The following is a 19,497-nucleotide window of genomic DNA, read 5'->3' as shown; positions in this document are numbered from 1 at the left end:
AAAGAGAAATCTTGAACTTTGCCAATTCTCTGTGGACATTTTGGCATGATAGGCTGTAAATTCTGCAAACTAGAAAAGCTCAAGGGGTAACTGGAATGGATGCTGATAAAATCCTAAGATGTTCATTACCTCCCAAAATGAAAATGTCTAAGGAATAGGAGTTCAGTGCTGCTTTTAGAAAGGAGTGGAGGTCAGTGTTCATAAACTTAACTAAACATATAAGAAATTTGGAAATATAAACATGATTCTTGATTAAGGAAAGAAATGGAACCTTGGCATAACTCTGTATAGAGTCTGACATTGGTTACTTGCATTTGCATCAGTATAATAATTCTTCATACATATACTGTGGCAGAATCACAATATGTAGCTTTTGAAACATTTCCAAAAAAATGCTTTATCCCTGCTGCCCCCCATTAAAACTGTCTTGCCTGTGAATAAGCCCCATTGGACTCGGTGGGACTTACAGCACATTCCTATGCATGTCTATTACGAAATAAGAGCCACTTCATGTTACTGTTTTCAGTGTCTAGACCTTCTCCAACCTGATGCCCTTCAGATGTGGTTGCCACCAATTCCCATCAGCCCAACCAGCACATCCTACAGTTAGGGATAATGGCTGTTGTAGTTGGGAACATCTGGAGTGCACCAGGTTGGGGGGGGTGGATACAGATTGCAATTTGTTATGAAATCCATATATTTAGTACTATATGAAGAGTGACATGAGTAACTTTTGCAGGAAACCTGATTAGATAGCCATTGCTTGTATTAGCTAATACTGCATATAACTGTGGTAGGAAATCCATTTGTACCACTTCAAACTCTTGCAAATTGTGGTAGTAGCAACAGTAATAATGGTGCTACAATTCTTGCCCCAGCAACCTAGTTAGTTTGAAGGCAGAGAGAGGTGTTTCTTTCCCCAACAGGTCCCCCCCCCTCCCCACCAAATCTTCTGCTGTAGCCATCTGTTATGTTTATGTTTCCTAACTATTAATACATAAAGGAAATTGACTTGGTGCTTTAGTAGAGACAGTAGTGCTGAAAGGATAGGGTAGTTTGTTGTGACAATACTTTCTTGGGCGTCTTGCAGTCTCAAACTCCATGTATTATACATAATGGCATTGACATGTGTGGGCCTTCCATTTGCCATAGGGAAGAATATTTATGAAAACAAGAGACATCCCGTGTCTGCTAATTGACTGAAATGAATATTTTAGTTTACTGCAAATACAATGGGGCTGAATTTAATGCATTTCACATGCACAGAAGAGAGATGGGCAGCCATGGTGGAACTGAAGAGATAGGATTCAGCATTGCTGCATGTATATTCCTTGATCTGCACAAGCGAAGAAGGTGAAGGAAAGAAAGCACAAACTTTTGCACCGCATGCGGAATTCAGCATCAATGCTAGTGTTCTTTTCTTACAAGCAAGATTCTAGCTTTTGTGACTGTGGGAAAATAGGTGTAAAAAATGTGTGTATCGTGTCCATTGACATCTCATAAGTTAGCAAATGAACAAATCTGAGAAGCAGAGGCCATAAAGATATTTCCCACAAAATATACTCTAAAGATTTAGCTCTGATAAGGGCAAGACAAAAATAATGCAGATGTTCTTTTGTCTCCATTTCTTAGAAGCACAAGCAAAGCTCATTATTGGTTTTCAGTTAACATCCTTCCAATGCACTAATGGGTGTTTTCCGGTATTTATTTATTACCTACATATTTCCGGGTATTTTCAATCTAAGCAGAGTCTATATCAAGCCACATAAATAGTTCCCCATATGTCTATCCTTACTTTGTTTGAAACACAGAGCAAAAGGACTAAATTAGTGTGGCGAATCCTGTTCCTAAGCCAAGTCCCAATCAGAAAATTAAGGTAATGAGTCAATTGAGAGCAGTTCAGTTTTAAAATAGAGATATGTGTGTGTTGGTTTGTTTTTTCCAACCAAGGAAAACTCTGCAATAATTTTATAACTAGCGATTTGCTCTCTGTGTGAAAATTATGACTTTTAACATATATACATTCACATACAGGTTAAAGATTCCTACAGTGGCTCTCTAGCAAACTTTTTGCAGAATCCCAAACAATTGCACTTAAACCATTTCCTTTCAAGGAGTAAATCTTTTCTTTCTTCCTTCCAGGGAGTAAGTCAAAGAAAAGTTTTAACACAGTGGGTGACATTTACAACCTACTCTTCTATCACCTGAAGAAATTGCAGTATTAACCTAGTTGCTGGAGGGAATAACGACTTTTAACCTGGTAATGGAAGGTTATAGTCCCCAGCCCACTATTCCATCACCCTGGAGGATGAGCAATTTAACCTCTTCTCCTATCCTTTGAGAGTATAACCTCTTCTGCTGAATGCACTTTTCCAACTCAGAAGGAAAAGATGACCTTTACCTAGTTTCTCATCCTTCACAGTATGAGTCATTGTCATTTAATTAATTGTTCTAAAAGGTCATTTCTGTGGCAAAATACTGAGAACATTATATTCACGGAACTACGTTTATAAATGCAGAAAGTCATATTCTTGAACCCAACCCTAGAAAAGATAAGGACCAATGTGGTGTTTTTGAATAGTGTGCTGGTAAAGGAACAACAACGGGGCGCAGGTGGTGCTGTGGTCTAAACCACTGAGCCTTGGGCTTGCCGATCGGAAGTTCGGCAGGTTTGAATCCCCACGACGGGGTGAGCTCCCATTGGTTGGTCCCAGCTCCTGCCCACCTAGCAGTTCAAAAGCATGTCAAAGTGCAAGTAGATAAATAGGTACCGCTCCAGTGGGAAGGTAAACGGCATTTCCGTGTGCTGCTCTGGTTTTGGGGCTTAGTCATGCTGGCCACATGACCCGGAAAAACTGTCTGTGGACAAACGTCAGCTCCCTCGGCCAGTAAAGCGAGACGAGCGCTGCAACCACAGAGTCGTTCGCAACTGGACCCAACTGTTAGGGATCCTTTCCCTTTTTAAAGGAACAACATCAGGCGCATCCCTGCCTAGCTGTAATGTGGGGGGAAGCCACTACAATTTATCTTAACCTACCTTCTTTTGTTTATGTGAAGATACAATAGAATAACTCCATGTATAGCATTCTGACCTCTGAACTCCAGGGAGGAAGAGTGGGCTATATAGCTAGTACTTTAAGGAGGCCACCTGGCCTGCGAGGGCAGGGCCCTGACTGACTCCAGCTGCAAAACCCGGTGCTGCTGAACAGTCTCTTGAGCTGGTGTGTTTTGCTTCAGGGAGGGTTGTTTCTTTTGTGGGTTTTTTGGTATCTTTATTTTAGATCTTGTTATCTTATACGTGGAACTTGCTCAGTTTGATTGTGTATTTGTAAAGTTTTATTTCTTGTTTATGACTATTTTTGTTATATTGTAATTATGTATTTCGTTCATGTCGTAGGTTGCCTTGAGCATGGTTTAAACAGTGGAAAAGCAGCAATCAAATAAAATTGTGTGTGTGTGTGTGTGTGTAAAGGAATGTCTTGTAATGAATTGTCTGACAGCATCTCATACACATAGGCTTTCTGTAGGGCAACCTTCATCCACTTTGTGCCTTCTTGAGTTTGGCCTACAATGCCCATCACCACCAACCAGCACAACCTGATGGAAGTTGTAGTCTAAAATTTAGACTACAGCTTCCATCAGGTTGTGCTGGTTGGTGGTGATGGGCGTTGTAGGCCAACCTCAGGGAGGCACAAAGTTGGTGTAGGATGACATGAGGGGTCAACTTGCCTACCTTAAGCTCAAAACACTGGTGCAGTCAGGGGAAGGCTGGTTATTCAGTGGCACAGCATATGATTTGCATGCAGAAGGTTCAGTCTCTGGCATCTCCCTCTGGAATGTCCCTTGCCTGAAACCCTAGAAAACTGTTACAAGTCAGTGCAGGGTGGACCAATGGTCTGGCTCAGTATAAAGCAACTGCCTATATTCCTAGTTTACATTCGGTTATAGGTATCTTCTAACTTCATGTTCATTAAGTGTGTTAAATGTTTTTGTGAATAATTTAATAGCCAAGGAACTCTAATATCTTGTAACTTCAGGGACAAACCTACCACATGAAATGAATTAAGTTGCCAATTATTATTTATTATTTATATTGGACCTAAGAATAGACTGTGTTCTTTATGTGATTTGGCAGGTAACTCTGATTCTGGTTTATGGTTTATGTGGCTGATGGAAGGCTGACAATCATATGAGATTGACTGATTGATGGATGAATACTTTGTCTTTCCCCTGACCCATAAATCAATAGTTGGCTTGACAGAAGTAAAATGACTGTGTGATATATTGTCAGCCTCTCGTTCTTGATTTTGGCACCCCTGAAGGCATGCCAAATTTTGCTTAATGGCTTCCCACTTTAGTTTATTTGGGGAAAGAATGCTTTTACTGTGAAAATTGGAGCAGGGCAATAATAAATGAAAATAGCTTTCACTACTACCAGAAGTATTCGATCCTGAATCAAGTAATTGGGGTAAGGTGATTGGAGACTCCGTATGCCCTTATAGAGCAATGTAAAGTATTGTATCCGCAACAGACTTTAGTCTCAAAATAACCATCTCGCTGTGCTGCATTTTTTATTTTTTTGTGCAGGAAGTTGAACTTTGTCGTGTTAGCAGCCAGGAAAAGCTGGGCTTGACTGTCTGCTACCGCACGGATGACGAGGAAGACACAGGAATTTATATCAGTGAGGTAAAGTTCTGTGAGGGGGGTGGTAAAGGGGAAATAGAAATAAGCATTTCTGTAGCCTGACTAGCAGAATTCTGACAATTTTCCAATGTAAACTGTTAGCAAACTGCCTAACCTATGCCGCCCAAGTAATATAATTGTCATTGCTGGCAAGTTTGTTTAACGTAAATGTGTCAAATGCAACATTACCATGAAGCGAATTGCCTGAAAAGTCAGAATGTTGCTTTAAAAGTTAGGTGAAACATTGTCTTAGTACTGTTAACTGGACTCTTTGAGAGAACCTGCAGCTCCTTGACAACTTTTTCTGCCTGCCTCCCACTTGCCCCTTCATTCCAGAGTTTATTCCCTCGGCTTTCTGACTTGCCTGATGATCCTTTTCTTACTCCTTGAAGTTTATGGGATTTATTCCCTTTAATCTCACTCCAGAACCAGAGTAGCTGTGATTACTAGGAAGAGACTGGCTCCATTCCACAAATTAAAACAATAATTCTGCCATATGCCATACTTACAGAGTTTACGAGATTCACCAAACTTCTGCTTGCTTGCTTTTGCTTTTGCTTTTGCTTGTTTTTATGATCCATACCATTTGCATGAACTACCCCTATACAAAATTGTTGACTCTGTCCACTGGTGCCATTCCAATCAATATTTTTTTTTATTGCACTGCAATAAAATTGCCTTGCCATATGCATTCTTTTTATGCTTCCTCTGTGTCTCTAACTTCTACATTCATGCTGTCTTGGAGCATTTCCTGTTTATTTCCTGCCTTTCAGCATCCTTCCTGAAGTACTTACTCAAGTGCATACCTTAGTTAACAAGGACTCTCTGTCTCTTATCTCATTAGAGTTCTTTAGAAGAATTGGCGAATTTTTTATTCTTTATTTTTTTTGGGGGGGAACATTCATTTTAGTCAGAAGTTGTATTTCTCCTGCCACCCAGAAGCCTATGGACCATGATTGGACACCTCGCCAAGTAGTTCAGAGCTGCAGAACATCAGAGAGCTCCAAGAAATGTGCTTCAATGAAATCTAGGACTTTTCCCCCCAAGGACCAGATCTCCCCCCTCCCAGGCACTGCCCCTTCCCCTTTCCCAAGGAGTAGAAAGTACTGTTTTGAAGTTAGATCTGTAATCTATATCTGACAAAAATATTTGGTCCGAAGGCACATTCAGTTCATATGTTGAAACCATGAGGGTTTGGTCCTGACAAGGGTCAAGATTGCTACCTGTAGAATGTATGCAGGCTGCTTGGAGATCCCCGGAGGAAGAGTGATGTATAACTATAACAAATAAAAATATAAAATATTTACAATATTTACAAATGCAGCCTAACTGCTGGACGGTGCTTTTACACCTTTATTTACTCCCATTTTTAGCTTGTTTCCTAAAATTGGTGTACAGACCTATCCGTCCCTAGGCCTTTAGTACTGATAGTATTAAAAACTTCTGGTTGTTTTTGAAGCCCATAAAGATCCCATCATACTTCAGCAGCTGAGGTCAGTTAGGTAACTGAGAAGCCTACAGTATAGGTTTCTTACTAGTTTGCAAAGATTAAAAAGAGTTCTGCTGGTTTTATCTGTCTTTGAATTTTAAAAAGTGCTCTCCTTAGCTCTGTTTTGAACCATTCTGCCTTTCCCTTCATTTGAGTGGCTGCAATTGCTCTCTTTTCATACCAGATGAAATATTTCCACAACATTTTCTCTCCAACAACACACAATATGAAAATAACACCTGTTTGGGAGGGGGAGGTATTGTCATCTTTATAAGATGTAACTTGCAAGCCGAGTGCTTAGAGAGGCTTTGCTGCAAAAAATGACTCTTAGCATGGCAAGGAAAAATAAATGGCTTCAGATTGCCATCAAGGAAAAGGTGGCCATTAGTCAAGGAACAGTTTTGCGACTCTGATAAACCTTTAATGGAGCCTTCAAGATATATTTAGGTTAAAGCAAAATTTAACTACCTAAACCAACCATTTAGTATATTGTATCGGTGTTGAAGAAAGGTAAATCATATATTGTAATGGCTTTTCTTCTTATTTTTCTTTGTGATATAAGGACTCAGAAGTCTAGCTTGATAGGTAAAGTGGCCATGCAAAACATTTTATAAAGGGTATGAACACACCCAGTCTCCTGAGCATTATCAAGCTCCAACTCCTCTCATTTCCCCACATCTAGGGTTCCGCTAATAGTGATTTGGTTTACTTGTCTATCCCCACCGCGCCTTAAACATATGTTAAATGCAAACTTATTTTAGAACTAACTATGGCATTTCCACCTCATGTAGGTTGATCCAAACAGTATCGCTGCCCGAGATGGACGGATCCGGGAAGGAGATAGAATTTTGCAAGTAAGTAACTATGAGCATGCTTTCTCACTACGGTTCTTCAAAAACGTACAGTCCGTTGTTTCTGTAGAATATTAGGCAGGCAAATTCTTGTTAAGGTACACCCAAATATGTGATTTTAGTATTTGTTTTACGACAGCTGGTTTTATCTTTTTCTGTTTTATCTTCTTGTTTTCAAATATTTATTTTATTGCTATTTTCTTATGCATATTTTACAATGGTTTATGTTAACTGCTTATAGGTTTTGTTATTGATTAATGCAGTCTATAAATATTGTATCGCACCACCCCAATCTTCATGAGCAGTGCAAGATTCCAGGGGGTTCCAGGCACTCCCCCAGGACTGTGTCTCTGTTGGGAAGATTGGGGTGCCTGGGAGGATAGTGCCTTTAAGAAATATGTTACAGATAGGTAGCCGTGTTGGTCTGCCATAGTCAAAATAAAAAAAGTTCCTTCCAGTAGCACCTTAAAGACCAACTAAGTTAGTTGGTCTTTAAGGTGCTACTGGAAGGAACTTTTTTATTTTAAGAAATATGGTTTATTAACACATATTTACACCTGGAAGTCTGCAATGGAGGGGGTACAGAACATTATACCCCAATAGTGTCTCTCATTGCCCCTCTCGTCAGTCAGTCATGGCTCCAGGTGTCGTGGTACAGTCTCTCCTCCAATATGGTTCTGACCTCCAGTCCCCACATGGAGTTCTGGCTTCACCAGGAGCTCCTAGAGGACTAGACTTTGTCCTCCTCCTTCTTCCCAGCACACCTCTCACCAAAAATCCAGGCCTTCTGTAAAATTACACTTCCCCCTGTCACTTCATACCTGAAATATACTCAGAGTCGCAAAGTGATTTCATGCTCTTTATTCAGCACATAGTGGTGAGGAGGAATGAATGAAAGTCCCCTCACAGTATCTGCTTTATATACATTATTTACACAATGGGCTGCACATGATTGGCTAATCCCGGAATTCTACTGTAAGCCAATCAGGTTGTGGATTCACTTATCTCTGGAGCATGATTGGGTGGTTCCTGCCAACCAATCATACTGCTGCATTGTTCTAGGACCAATCAGACTGCTGCATTCTGAATCCTATTGTTCTAGGACCAATCAGACTGCTGCAGTTTGGTTCCTATTCAATTCAGTACATAACAATACCCCTCCCTGTCACCTTGGCAACCCCTGTTTTTCACAGACCTGAGACCCTTCCTATGATGTGATAATGACCAGCAATCAGCACCTTTGTCTCTTAATGGCTTTCCTCTTAACTACCCTGGTCAGGAGAGGGACGCCTGTAGGTTAAACCACAGAGCCTAGGACTTGCCGATTAGAAGGTTGGCGGTTCGAATCCCTGCGACGGGGTGAGCTCCCATTGCTCAGTCCCTGCTCCTGCCAACCTAGCAGTTCGAAAGCACGTCAAAGTGCAAGTAGATAAATAGGTACCACTCCGGTGGGAAGATAAATAGTGTTTCCGTGCACTGCTCTGGTTTGCCAGAAGCGGCTTAGTCATGCTGGCCACATGACCCGGAAGCTGTACGCCGGCTCCCTCAGCCAATAAAGCGAGATGAGCACCACAACCCCAGAGGCAGCCACGACTGGACCTAATGGTCAGGGGTCCCTTTACCTTTACCCTGGTCAGGCAAGTTTGCAGAAGCCAGCCCCAGGGATTGCTTGCCTGGCTGGTGCACTTCTGCAACATGTTTTTTTCTATTCATATCCCTAATATTAGCTAAATTCTGGCATTCATTAATTTCTTGAGTTTAGGAGGGGTTACTCCCCCCCCCAAAAAAGTATAACAATATAAATAGAATGGCAGTGGAAGCCATTCTATTCATTTTTAGCTGCCATCTCCTGGTGGTGACATTGGCACATGATGGCTGACTGAGTAAGCCACAGCACTGGTTCTGGGGCTAATGGATGCTCAGAGAAGGGAGCATACAAGGGAGAGAAGTGCTTCAGAGGAGGGAGGAGAAGGAAGGAAGAGCCGGGCACCGTGGACTCATGTTGCCAGGGCTTTCTGAGTAAAAAATACATTTTTAATAGGAACTATGGAGGCCCAGGAAAAGCCTGGAAGAGCTCCTACCATACTCCACAGAACAGAAACTTAAGACCACATTTCTTCCCAGCAAGCCTTTTTCAAGTCCAGTGGAAATTCTGAAGAAAATGCCCATCATGGCATTGCTGTGCTCAGCCAATGCATAACAACATTAGAAGATGGAAAGTAGACAGGGGTGGGACCTGTAATACATGTTAGTGGCAGCATCTGTTGTCAAAAATATGAAATCAAGCATCCCTTCCCTAGTAACCTAACACTTTCATTCCTGTCCATGGCCGCTGCTTCCCCAGCACGGGGACTGAAGCAAGCTCACACGTGCGCGAACCAATTATCCCTTTTATGCAATTTGTGCAGTTTTCCTTTTGTTGTCTGGTGATACTTGTTGATAGTAGCAAGTTGCTTCTGTACAAACAACCCTGCAACTGCTAGGCATTAATTCAGCCTTCCTGAGAGCCTGCTGGATGTTACAAGATCAATCTGATTCTATCCCATCAGGTCTTTCATTTCCTCAGGAAACATCTTTGCTGGGAAACATAGCTTTATTTCTTACTCTGCTATCAGTTCTGAGAATCAAACAAATCTCTAGAACACAATAGGATCTACAGTACAAGCTGCCTGGCTAAAACAGTCCTTGCTTTGCAGGCATATAATAAGTCGTGTTTCAGTGTGAGGGCTTCTGCAAGGATATATTATTTTATTTCTTTGTATAGTGGAGGATATATTTTTTATTTTCTTTTTTTGCAGTGCACACATCATATGATGGGGGAAGGAGGGAATACTCATATTGCATTACCTTACTTTGACTAGATGTTGGACTGATATGAATTTGCAGAGAGGGACTAAAAAGTAATGGGCCATGTAACAGATCTGAACACTGAACTGTTTTTTGAAAATGATAAAAAAGAACAAAATTTGATGTTATGGGCATTTTTAGTTCTGTGTACACTGTGATAAAAGCAAAAAAAAACCTGATGCTTAGGTAGCCCATTTCTGCTCCAGTCAAAGGCAGGTTGTTCTGGTTCAAGAAAATATTACTTATTTATATTTTAAACCATTTCTGAACTGCTTAATATTTGAAAAACTTGCTAAGTGGTATACAAAAATATGTGCAAATTTAAATCATAGTGGACCCTACTTAGCATTGCCAATATGCTAGCAGTTCTAAGAATTCTCCACAGTGCCCCATGAGAAGCTGATAGACAGAAGCCATGTTCAATAGATTGCATATACTCAATAAAATTGGAACATGTCATATAAAACATCATTTCTTATTTTGGTTCAGGGTTCTCTTTGCAATGTTGTTAACTAATCCATAAGAATAATGTCCAATATTTGTGATACCCATGATATAAAATTGCAGATGACACCAGACTAGGAGGGATAGCTAATGCTGCAGAAGATAGAATTGGGATTTAAGATAGCATAGTGTCCCAATCAAGGGAAGTAACAATACCACTCTATTCTGCCTTGGTCAGACCACACCTAGAGTACTACAATTTAAGGATGATACTGACAGGCTGGAACATGTGCAGAGGAAGGCAACCATGATGATAAAGGGTCTGGAAAGCAAGCCTTATGAGGAACAGTTGAGAGAACTGGGTATGTTTAGCCTGGAAAAGAGGAGAATGAGAGGAGATATGACAGTCATCTTCAAATATCTAAAGGGCTGTCACATGGAAGATGGAACAAGCTTGTTTTCTTCTCTGGAGAGTAGGACCTGAACCAATGGATTCAAGTTACAGGAAATGAAATTCTGACTAAACATCAAGCAGAACTTTCTGACAGTAAGGGTTGTTTGACAGTGGAACAGATTCCCTGGGAAGGTAGTGGGCTCTCCTTCCTTAGAGGTTTTTAAGCAGAGGTTGGATGACCATCTGTCACGGATGCTTTAGTTGAGATTCCTGCATTGCAGGGGGTGGACTAGATTACCCTTGGAGATATTTTCCAACTCTACAGTTCTCTGGTTCTATGCTTCTATGTGTGTGGCAATGTGATATACGAGTTGGAGTCTGATCATTAAGTTTAACGGAAAATGAGTTGTGGTTAGGAGGTTCCTTTCATATTGGACAATGTGCTGGCTCAGTACCCATTCTTATGGATGAGATAACTCAGAGCAAGGGGATCTGACAATTTTATTATACAAGGTTTATGTGAAAAGAATTATTTTAAAAGACAGGATTCTGCAGGCCAAATTCTTCTCAGGATGCTGAACTGCTTCCTTGTGTTTGTCTAATTTTCCAAATAAACTGCCATTACTACTCACTTATGCAGCTATTCCAACATGATGAAATATATAGTTGTTGGATTTTTACGTAGTTGTTTCACAGGATTATGGCTGTAGTACACAACCCACTGGAGTCATGGGCACTTCCAAAATGTCCTCGAGGAATGGCTGTTCACTAGTAAAGCATCTGCTTTGCATGCAGAACGTCCCATGTTCCATCTTTGGCATCTTCATGGACAGCTTGGAGATAACCCTGCCTGACCCCCTGGAAAGCCACTGGCAGTCAGTGCAGACAATATTGAGCTGACACAAAGCCTGCTGTAGTAGAAGGCAGCCTCCTACATCTGCCATCTGAATTTCTCTTTGGATACCGGAGTTCCAAATTATGTGGCCTTATGTCAAAGGAGGACTTACATACTTGGGATTTTCCATTGTTCCATTTTTGTTTTCCAACTTTTTGTAGTGCAGTGCATGTGGGGGTTTCAGTTCCTCCCAGGCATAGTGTCGGTACCCAGCATACTGGGTCCTTTGCTAGGGCCCACTTCCATTGGAGTCCTTTGATGATGCCTGAAACTGCTGCCCTGCTACTCTCCTGCATGCTCACTTACAGAATTTCCTAGCTCTGGCCAGGAGCCGAGTGAAGCTGCTCAATTCACGGCCCATTACAACACCATCACTGCTTTGAGGGATGGGCAAGGCTGGCAGATGCAATAGAAGAAGGACCAAGGAACTGTAGTGGAGAATGGTTGGCACTTACAGTGGCCCACTGGTGGCAAACTGCCCATGACGCCTTTCCCTTCCATCCCCACAAAAAAGAATCTGGAGCCAGCCCTTCCTCCTCCAGTTCATTTGTGTCCTCTTGCTCATCTTTGTTGCTGATACATTCACAGTAGTAAAACACTGTAAGAAAGCAAACTTAATGTCATTGTTAGAGTGTGCTATCTGCCTAGGGGCTTCTTGTGCAGCGTTCCTCCAAAATGCACCATGTTCATTTCTGTTTGTTGATGAAATGCCACACCAAGATAGTCTTACTCATGCAGTCTTGTGCACAACTGCATCAAGATTCCATTTTTGCAGTATTTTCTGAATGCAGGCATGGGCAACAGGGGAGGGAGAAAAGAGGCAAATGAACCGAAATAACTGAAAGCTGCAGCAAGCATCACATTTTACAATCCTGTAAATGATTTTAAACATTTTCATGATTATACTGGAATTCAGGAAGTATGGCAGGCAAGTCATAGCTAATCCGTGGGAGAGAAAAAATGAAAGCACAGAAGAGCCTCTCTCCTCCATAGCTAGTCAGCAGGTGGGGGGAAGATCCCTATCTATCTATTTATTTATTCACTTGCTCATTTATGCATTCCATTTATTAATCACCTTATTAAAATATCCCCTAGCCAATATGCAATAGATATAAAACAAAATTTAAAACTGTTTCTAAAACATTTTTCATAGATTTTGGTTGCAACCATAAAGTGAAAATATTGAGGTCCCTTTTGAGATACGTTAATTCCTTTGAATCTATACACATTTAAGGAAGTTGCAGTAAATATATTTTCCGTATTTTTCCGTGTATAAGACTATGTTGTTTTTTTTACCAAAAAAAAAAAAGGTTTGAAATTGGGGCTCGTCTTATACATGGGTAGTGCTGAGAGGTGTTTTCTTAATTTTGAGTCCCGAAAAATAGGGGGCATCTTATACATGGGGGCATCTTATACATGGAAAAATACGATATATTTTAAAGCATTCATACAAGAAATTTATGAGTTATTAAAAGGCAATTAGCTTCTTAATTTCATACGCTGCTGATTTGTTCTTCAGTTTCTCTGAACTGAACAGAAGATTGTAATGCTGACTTGAGAGTTCATGTACACAGGTGACTTCATATACAAACACCTGGAGGTTTGAGATGAGAGATATATTTTGGCCAAAATTATTCTTACAACCAGCCACTTTATGTTTGATGCGTTAATGCAGGTCAGGGGTAGTTGACATGTTGCCTTCCATATGTTGTTGGATTCCAACTTCTGTCAGCCCCAGTCAATTTGTCCAGTGGTCAGGGAAGATAGGGGTTGCAGCCCAAGAACAACTGGAGAGCCCTACATTGGCACCTCCCGATTAATCCAAAATTAAATTTGCAAATTTCAGTTTCAGATGTCGTAAATGTTTCATGCATTTTTTTTCTTTTTCTCCCCGCCGTGACTGCAACTCTGTTCAGACATTCTTTCCCCCTCCATAATCACCACTGCACATCTGGAAGCAAAGTGGCATGTTCCCTAGCTCTACTCTTTTATGCGTGTGTCACTGTTGCCTCTGCACATTGGAATAGCAGTAGTGGTGCAGTGGAGGGGGACTATGCCCGCCCGCCCCCATCACATGATAGTACTCATGTGAGGGAAGACACCTTGAAAAAGGCTTGTGAAGAAAGCAAATGGAAAGATAAGATATGGGGAAAGGTTGGCTGCGCTGCATAAAGATACTGCAATCTTCTCTGCTAATGCTCACATAAGAAGAATGGTTTGAATTTCAAAGATGAGCAGTTTTGTATGTTGTTCATCTGGTCCCTGGATTTGCTGCCAAACCCACTAAGAAATAGTTAACACTGGCCACTGTTTTGCATTATCACAAAGTTGTGCTTAGAAAGTTAAAAAGCAACAACTGTAGATTCACTTTTAAGTGTGCACAGCATACATGATTGCTCAGAAGTCCCAATGTGTTCCATGGGGTTTTCTCCTTGGTAAGGGTGTATGGGATTTTCAGCCTCTAATATGAATTTTGGCACCCAGTGTGTGTGTGTGTGTGTGTGTGTGTGTGTGTGTGTGTGTGTCCGTCCATGTGTGTTGGTGCGCACACACAAATATCAAATGATTAAATGAAACAGCAATCAGCAGTGGCCTGTAAGTATTGCCTGGTGAGAGATAATGCTGTAGACCTCTAATTGGCTCTCTCTAAGCTTCCAGTATGACTGATTTCAGCTGTAGTATTACCAGTCTTGCTTGCACCAGCACTATTATCTCAGACTGACACTTCCATTACTCTGAACAGAGAAAGATGAACGTCACCTGTCAAGGGCTGGTTAATTGTGTTGCTAGATGTATGTTGCCAGGGCGCAGGTTGGACATTTATGAACATAACTGCTTCCTCTGATGTCCGCCATCCTTCAACGATCGATATGGCTCTTACAGTAAGCGCATAATTGAGTGAAGGCACTTACCACTGAGGGGGCTGAAGATGAGCCCATTGTGTGAGCTTCATTGTCCATACATTTGCCACAAATGAGCTGATATTTGCTCTATATTGTGTGTTGCGCTGTGGAAATGGAAACTAATGTGCCACTTTCATTTGTTTTATAGATAAATGGCCAAGATGTCCAGAACCGGGAGGAGGCAGTGGCATTGCTCTCCAGCGACGAATGCAAGAAAATTGTGCTGCTGGTAGCAAGACCAGAGATGCAGGTTAGAGTAAATAGATGCATTGAGAATGAGGGTGGTTCGCAGGGCACATACATTCACTGCCATCCGCAGATAATGAACAGCTGGCGGGGAAATGACAACGCAGAAGTTCCTGTCAGAATGGAGAAAATGAGAATAGATGGTCTTTACTGTTTTGTAGCTGCAGATGCAAAGTTAAAGGGAGCTTGAATACCACTGTACTAGCTGAATGAGCCTTTAAAATCATACATACCTATAAGAACACAGCTGATTGTCTAGTAGAATACACAACCAAACACAAAGAAATATTGAAATTGCCCATATGTAGCAGGAAATGCATGTTGATTTCTCATATGATCTAAGTTGGTCTGAAATTCCAATATGGGCTGCTTTTCTGATTTCCACATGTCATATTTCCAGAATATTTATAAGTACAAGGAAGTTTCACTGCACACCAAACCAAGTATTAAACTGTACATGGGATTACAATATCATGTTCACACGCAGTTTGGAACTAATCGTATTTTTGAAGGTCTGTAGCAAATATGAATAACCATCATTCATTGACTGAAAACGGTTCTGCTGCTTTGTGAAAACGTTTCCATATTTTGGAAGGCAGAGTTAGTATGCAGATTCCTAAAAGGAGGAGGGAGAAAAGTGGAAGAAAAACACCTAGTTGTGCTTCCTTTTATATCCTGCTACAAAGCAAAAAGGCCGTTCTGTTGCCCCTGTTGTATCCATCTGTCTTTGGTTCAGGCAAAGTTGGTTATATTGCCACTTGTTTCTTGTGTTATTGATCTGATATTTTTCAGCACTGGTAACTGCACAATCTCTATAAATTACATTGAATAAATGTAATTCAATGTCACCTGAAAGCCTTCCTTTGACTAGTGTAGTTATAGAGGATCACAGTTCGAAGCATATATTTCCTTTATAGTCTTATACATTCTAAATGGTGCTGATAAAAGCAGCTGTATAGTATGGCAGAGGAAAGCAATTCACCTCAGGTTTATGTAGCTTGGCTGTGGCTCTTGTAGGCTTAGATAACTTTCTGAAACTATAAATGGCTTGCTGAAACATTCTGCTTATAGGCTCTTAAGGGGTTTTATATCAGTGATGCATCTGTCTTTCGGGATTCAGTTGTACAACAAACAATGACTACCTGGGGCCTAGCATTAGTCTCTTCTTGCCTCTCTTGTGCGGAGAAAACGGTCAAGGGAAAAGAAAAGATGTTATCCTAATTTGCAAAGCATATCTGGAAGGCATTGGTTTCCAAGCTTCTTGGTTAGGCACAGAAATTATCAAGGCACAGAAGTGACCGAGAAAGTACAGTGGTACCTCGGGTTACAGACACTTCAGGTTACAGACTCTTCAGGTTACAGACTCTGCAAGCCCAGAAATAGTACCTCAGGTTAAGAACTTTGCTTCAGGATGAGAACAGAAATCGAGCGGCGGTGGTGGCAGCGGGAGGCCCCATTAGCTAAAGTGGTACCTCAGGTTAAGAACAGTTTCAGGTTAACAACGGACCTCCAGAACGAATTAAGTTCTTAACCCGAGGTACCACTGTACAGCAATGGCACATCCAGACATAGTGTTCTATGGATACAATTTACAGTCAAGTACAAATCACCCATTTCAGCCCATGCTTATTGTTAGCAAAATTCGCATGGCCATCATGGTTGTGGTTGATACAAAATAACAAAAGTAGCTCTAAATTCCCGCAATGGGATTGCACATCCTGTTACAGTTACTGTTTCAACTATGCTAATTCTGCCAGGAGTGGGATCTAGAAGCACTTTTGATGTGGTGTAATGGTTAGAGTATTGGACTACGGCTGGGGAGACTCATGTTTATATCCCAGTTCAGCCATGAAGTTCTCTGGGTGGTCTTGGACCATACTCTCAGTGTAGCTTAAGTGTGTATAGAACTACAGCCTAAATTAAGCATGTGACTAAGTACTTGCATTGTCTGAAGTCAAACACTGACTTAGGCTGCAATCCTATGCACACATACTTGGGAGTACGGTAAGTCCCACAAAACTCGGTGGAGCTTACATTTGAGTAGACATTCATAGGATAGTGCTGTTAAAAAGCTAACCTCAGAATATAAGCACTGTAAATATATACATGTATATATAATCTTTATAAAATATTGCTGCTTTGAATTTCTATATTTGCCTGTGAGCTCAGATTTGTAGATAATTAGTAATTACAATCTTTGACATAGAAATGATGTTCTAGATCGATGTTTTGAAGGAGGGTCATCATTGAGAGTATTCTTTTTTTGCAGTACTGTAAATTTTCATTTTCTCATACAGTGGTGCCTCGCAAGACGAAATTAATTCGTTCCGCAAGTTTTTTCTTCTTGCGAGTTTTTCGTCTTGCGAAGCACGGTTTCCCATAGCATTGCATTGAAAATCAATCAATGCGTTCCTATGGATTCGTCCGGGGACAGAGGGGAAGCGCCGCGCGCCTTCCCCTCTGTCCCCGGACCTGTTTAAAGCAAGGGGCGGCGGGGAGAAGATTGCTTCTCCCCGTTGCCTGCCCCGCAATCTCCGGGGACAGAGGGGAAGGCGCGCGCGCCTTCCCCTCTGTCCCAGGACCTGTTCTAAAGCAAAGGAAGGGGCAGCGGGGAGAAGATCGCTTCTCTCTGTTGCCTCCCCTTGGTTCAAAAGGGGTCCGGGGACAGGGGGGAAGGCGCGCGCGCGCCTTCCCCTCTGTCCCCTCTTTTGAAGCAAGGGGCGGAGGGGGAGAAGATCACTTCTCCCCGTTGCCGCCCCTTGCTTCAAAATAGGTCGGGGACAGCGGGGAAGACGCGCTGCGCTTCCCCGCTATCCCCGGAGCTTGCGGGGCAAGCTTCGTTTTGCGAAGCAAGCCCATAGGGAAATGCATCTTGCGAAGCGGCTAAGAAAATGAAAAACTCCTTTGTCTAGTGAGTTTTTCGTCTTCCGAGGCGTTCGTTTTGCGGGGTACCACTGTACATGTATTTTAGCAAAGAAAAAAACCCACCAATCTTTATATAATCATCATTAAGATATTCTTGCCTAATCTAAGACAAGAGTATTATGAGTATGTCAGCTACATATTTTCCTATGATTCTTCCCAAGCTTTCATTCACCATTCAGTGACAATACAATGAAAGTTATGGGTATAGAGGGTTAGACGTAGAGATTGGAAATTGCCCTATTCTGATTATGTTCATCCGAACTAACGATTTAAAAAACAGGAAATGTGTCCCATGTCTCTACATGCTTTAGGTTTTCTTTCAGTAAAATAAAAAAGCAAGTTAAGGCACATTAACGATCTAGTAGAATAAAACTGTTGTTAACAAAGTAGTTTCTGACAAATAGGAAGCAACCAGCAGCAAATATGATTAATCTGATATCCATTACAATTCTTGTCTAATATCCATGCCCTGAACTTGAAACAGGGACAATCTAACTCCTTAGTGCCTACTTCTGAATCCAGCAAGGATGACTGGATTTATTTACCAAAAACTCTTTCAACTTATCCAATTGATACGAAGAATACTGACACTAGTATTACTCTTTCCTACTATATCTATTCCCCCCCCCCCTCAGCTTTCTACACAGAAAAGTTTACTCAGATGCACACAGAAAATGCTCTGGGTTAAATTGCCCAGAATTGGCTTCATTCTGTTTTAGGCAAGTTAGTTTACCAACATATTTTAAAGTAGTACTTCCTGATTTATTTATTTTATTTTATTTTAAAAAAGCATCCCTAAGGAACAGCTGGAAAACAAAACATGCCTTAAAGTCACATTGTCAATCAATTACTCTTTTGTTGTTGTAGTTGTTGTGGTTGTAGCTGCTGCTGCTGCTGCTGGAAGTTTACCTGAGAAATCAATAAGACAAATGTGATTGAAATACACAATGAGGATGTTGTTGCGGTTCAGGCAGTGAGGCATAACACTGGGGTGGAGGTTGTTAGGGAGAAAGAAGCCAATTGTCTCATGGCCATATATTAGTATCTCTGGATTCTTTTAAGCTGGTACCCTTAGAAGTAAAGAACATGACAGCTTCGGTATTATGCAGTATGCCTTCTGCACATTTTGAAAGGAAATGATGTTCTGTGCATGCAATCCTCCTCATTATGAGAGAAAATCGGTGATATGTTTCAAAAAGGGATAAAAGGCCTAAGAGTCCAATTTTTTTAATGATCATTTCCCCCCCCCCCGCCTTTTTGAGAGATGAGCTCCAAGACCACAGTATTCCAAAGAGAGTCATTATGATAAAAAAAGAACTAGTCAGGCATTGCCATTTGGGTTTACCTTATTTTAGCATGCATTCCCCACTAACCAAAAGTAATGTACTAATATATTCTTTACAGCTGGAAGAAGGATGGCTGGATGATGAAAGGAACGAATTCATAGAGGAGTTAAACTTGGAAATGTTGGAAGAACCGCATAATGAAGCAGTGCAATACGCAGGCAATGAAGTGGAGCAGGTAGGCTTGACACAGAGTCTGAAATGTTACTAGCTTCACGTTTTTAATAAACAAGGAATCAAATGATAAATTTAGAAATTTTGTTCCTAGGCTTCGGTAGAGCGTTGCCATTAACATGCCACAAATAGTGACAAATGAGGGGGCGGGTCTATCTGCAGCATAAGGCGAAACGTGAGGAGGAGGAAGGTCAGGATTTTAATACATTTTTGCATTCCTATTATTTTACTTTTCCAACAGATTAATTTGGTTTGCCCACTCCCCTCCTTCCTAAGCAATGCCCTGCCAATTCACAAACATTT

At 41.2% G+C, this 19,497-nt stretch overlaps 1 protein-coding gene across 2 annotated transcripts in view; it reads left to right on the top strand.

Annotated features, from left to right (window-relative positions):
• The window catches only part of PDZRN4 (PDZ domain containing ring finger 4), a 226,794-nt gene that overhangs the window by 198,503 nt on the left and 8,794 nt on the right, over positions 1-19,497 (top strand). For both annotated transcript variants that reach the window (XM_083463388.1, XM_083463389.1), the window contains 4 exons: positions 4,588-4,686; positions 6,964-7,026; positions 14,655-14,756; positions 19,082-19,198. In XM_083463388.1, coding sequence (XP_083319514.1) covers positions 4,588-4,686; positions 6,964-7,026; positions 14,655-14,756; positions 19,082-19,198 — 381 coding nt within the window. The remainder of the gene's footprint in view (positions 1-4,587; positions 4,687-6,963; positions 7,027-14,654; positions 14,757-19,081; positions 19,199-19,497) is intronic.

Source organism: Podarcis liolepis, assembly GCF_965112155.1.
Source record: "Podarcis liolepis genome assembly, chromosome: 10".
Lineage (NCBI taxonomy): Eukaryota > Metazoa > Chordata > Lepidosauria > Squamata > Lacertidae > Podarcis > Podarcis liolepis.
This window is presented reverse-complemented; position numbering and strand designations above follow the sequence as displayed.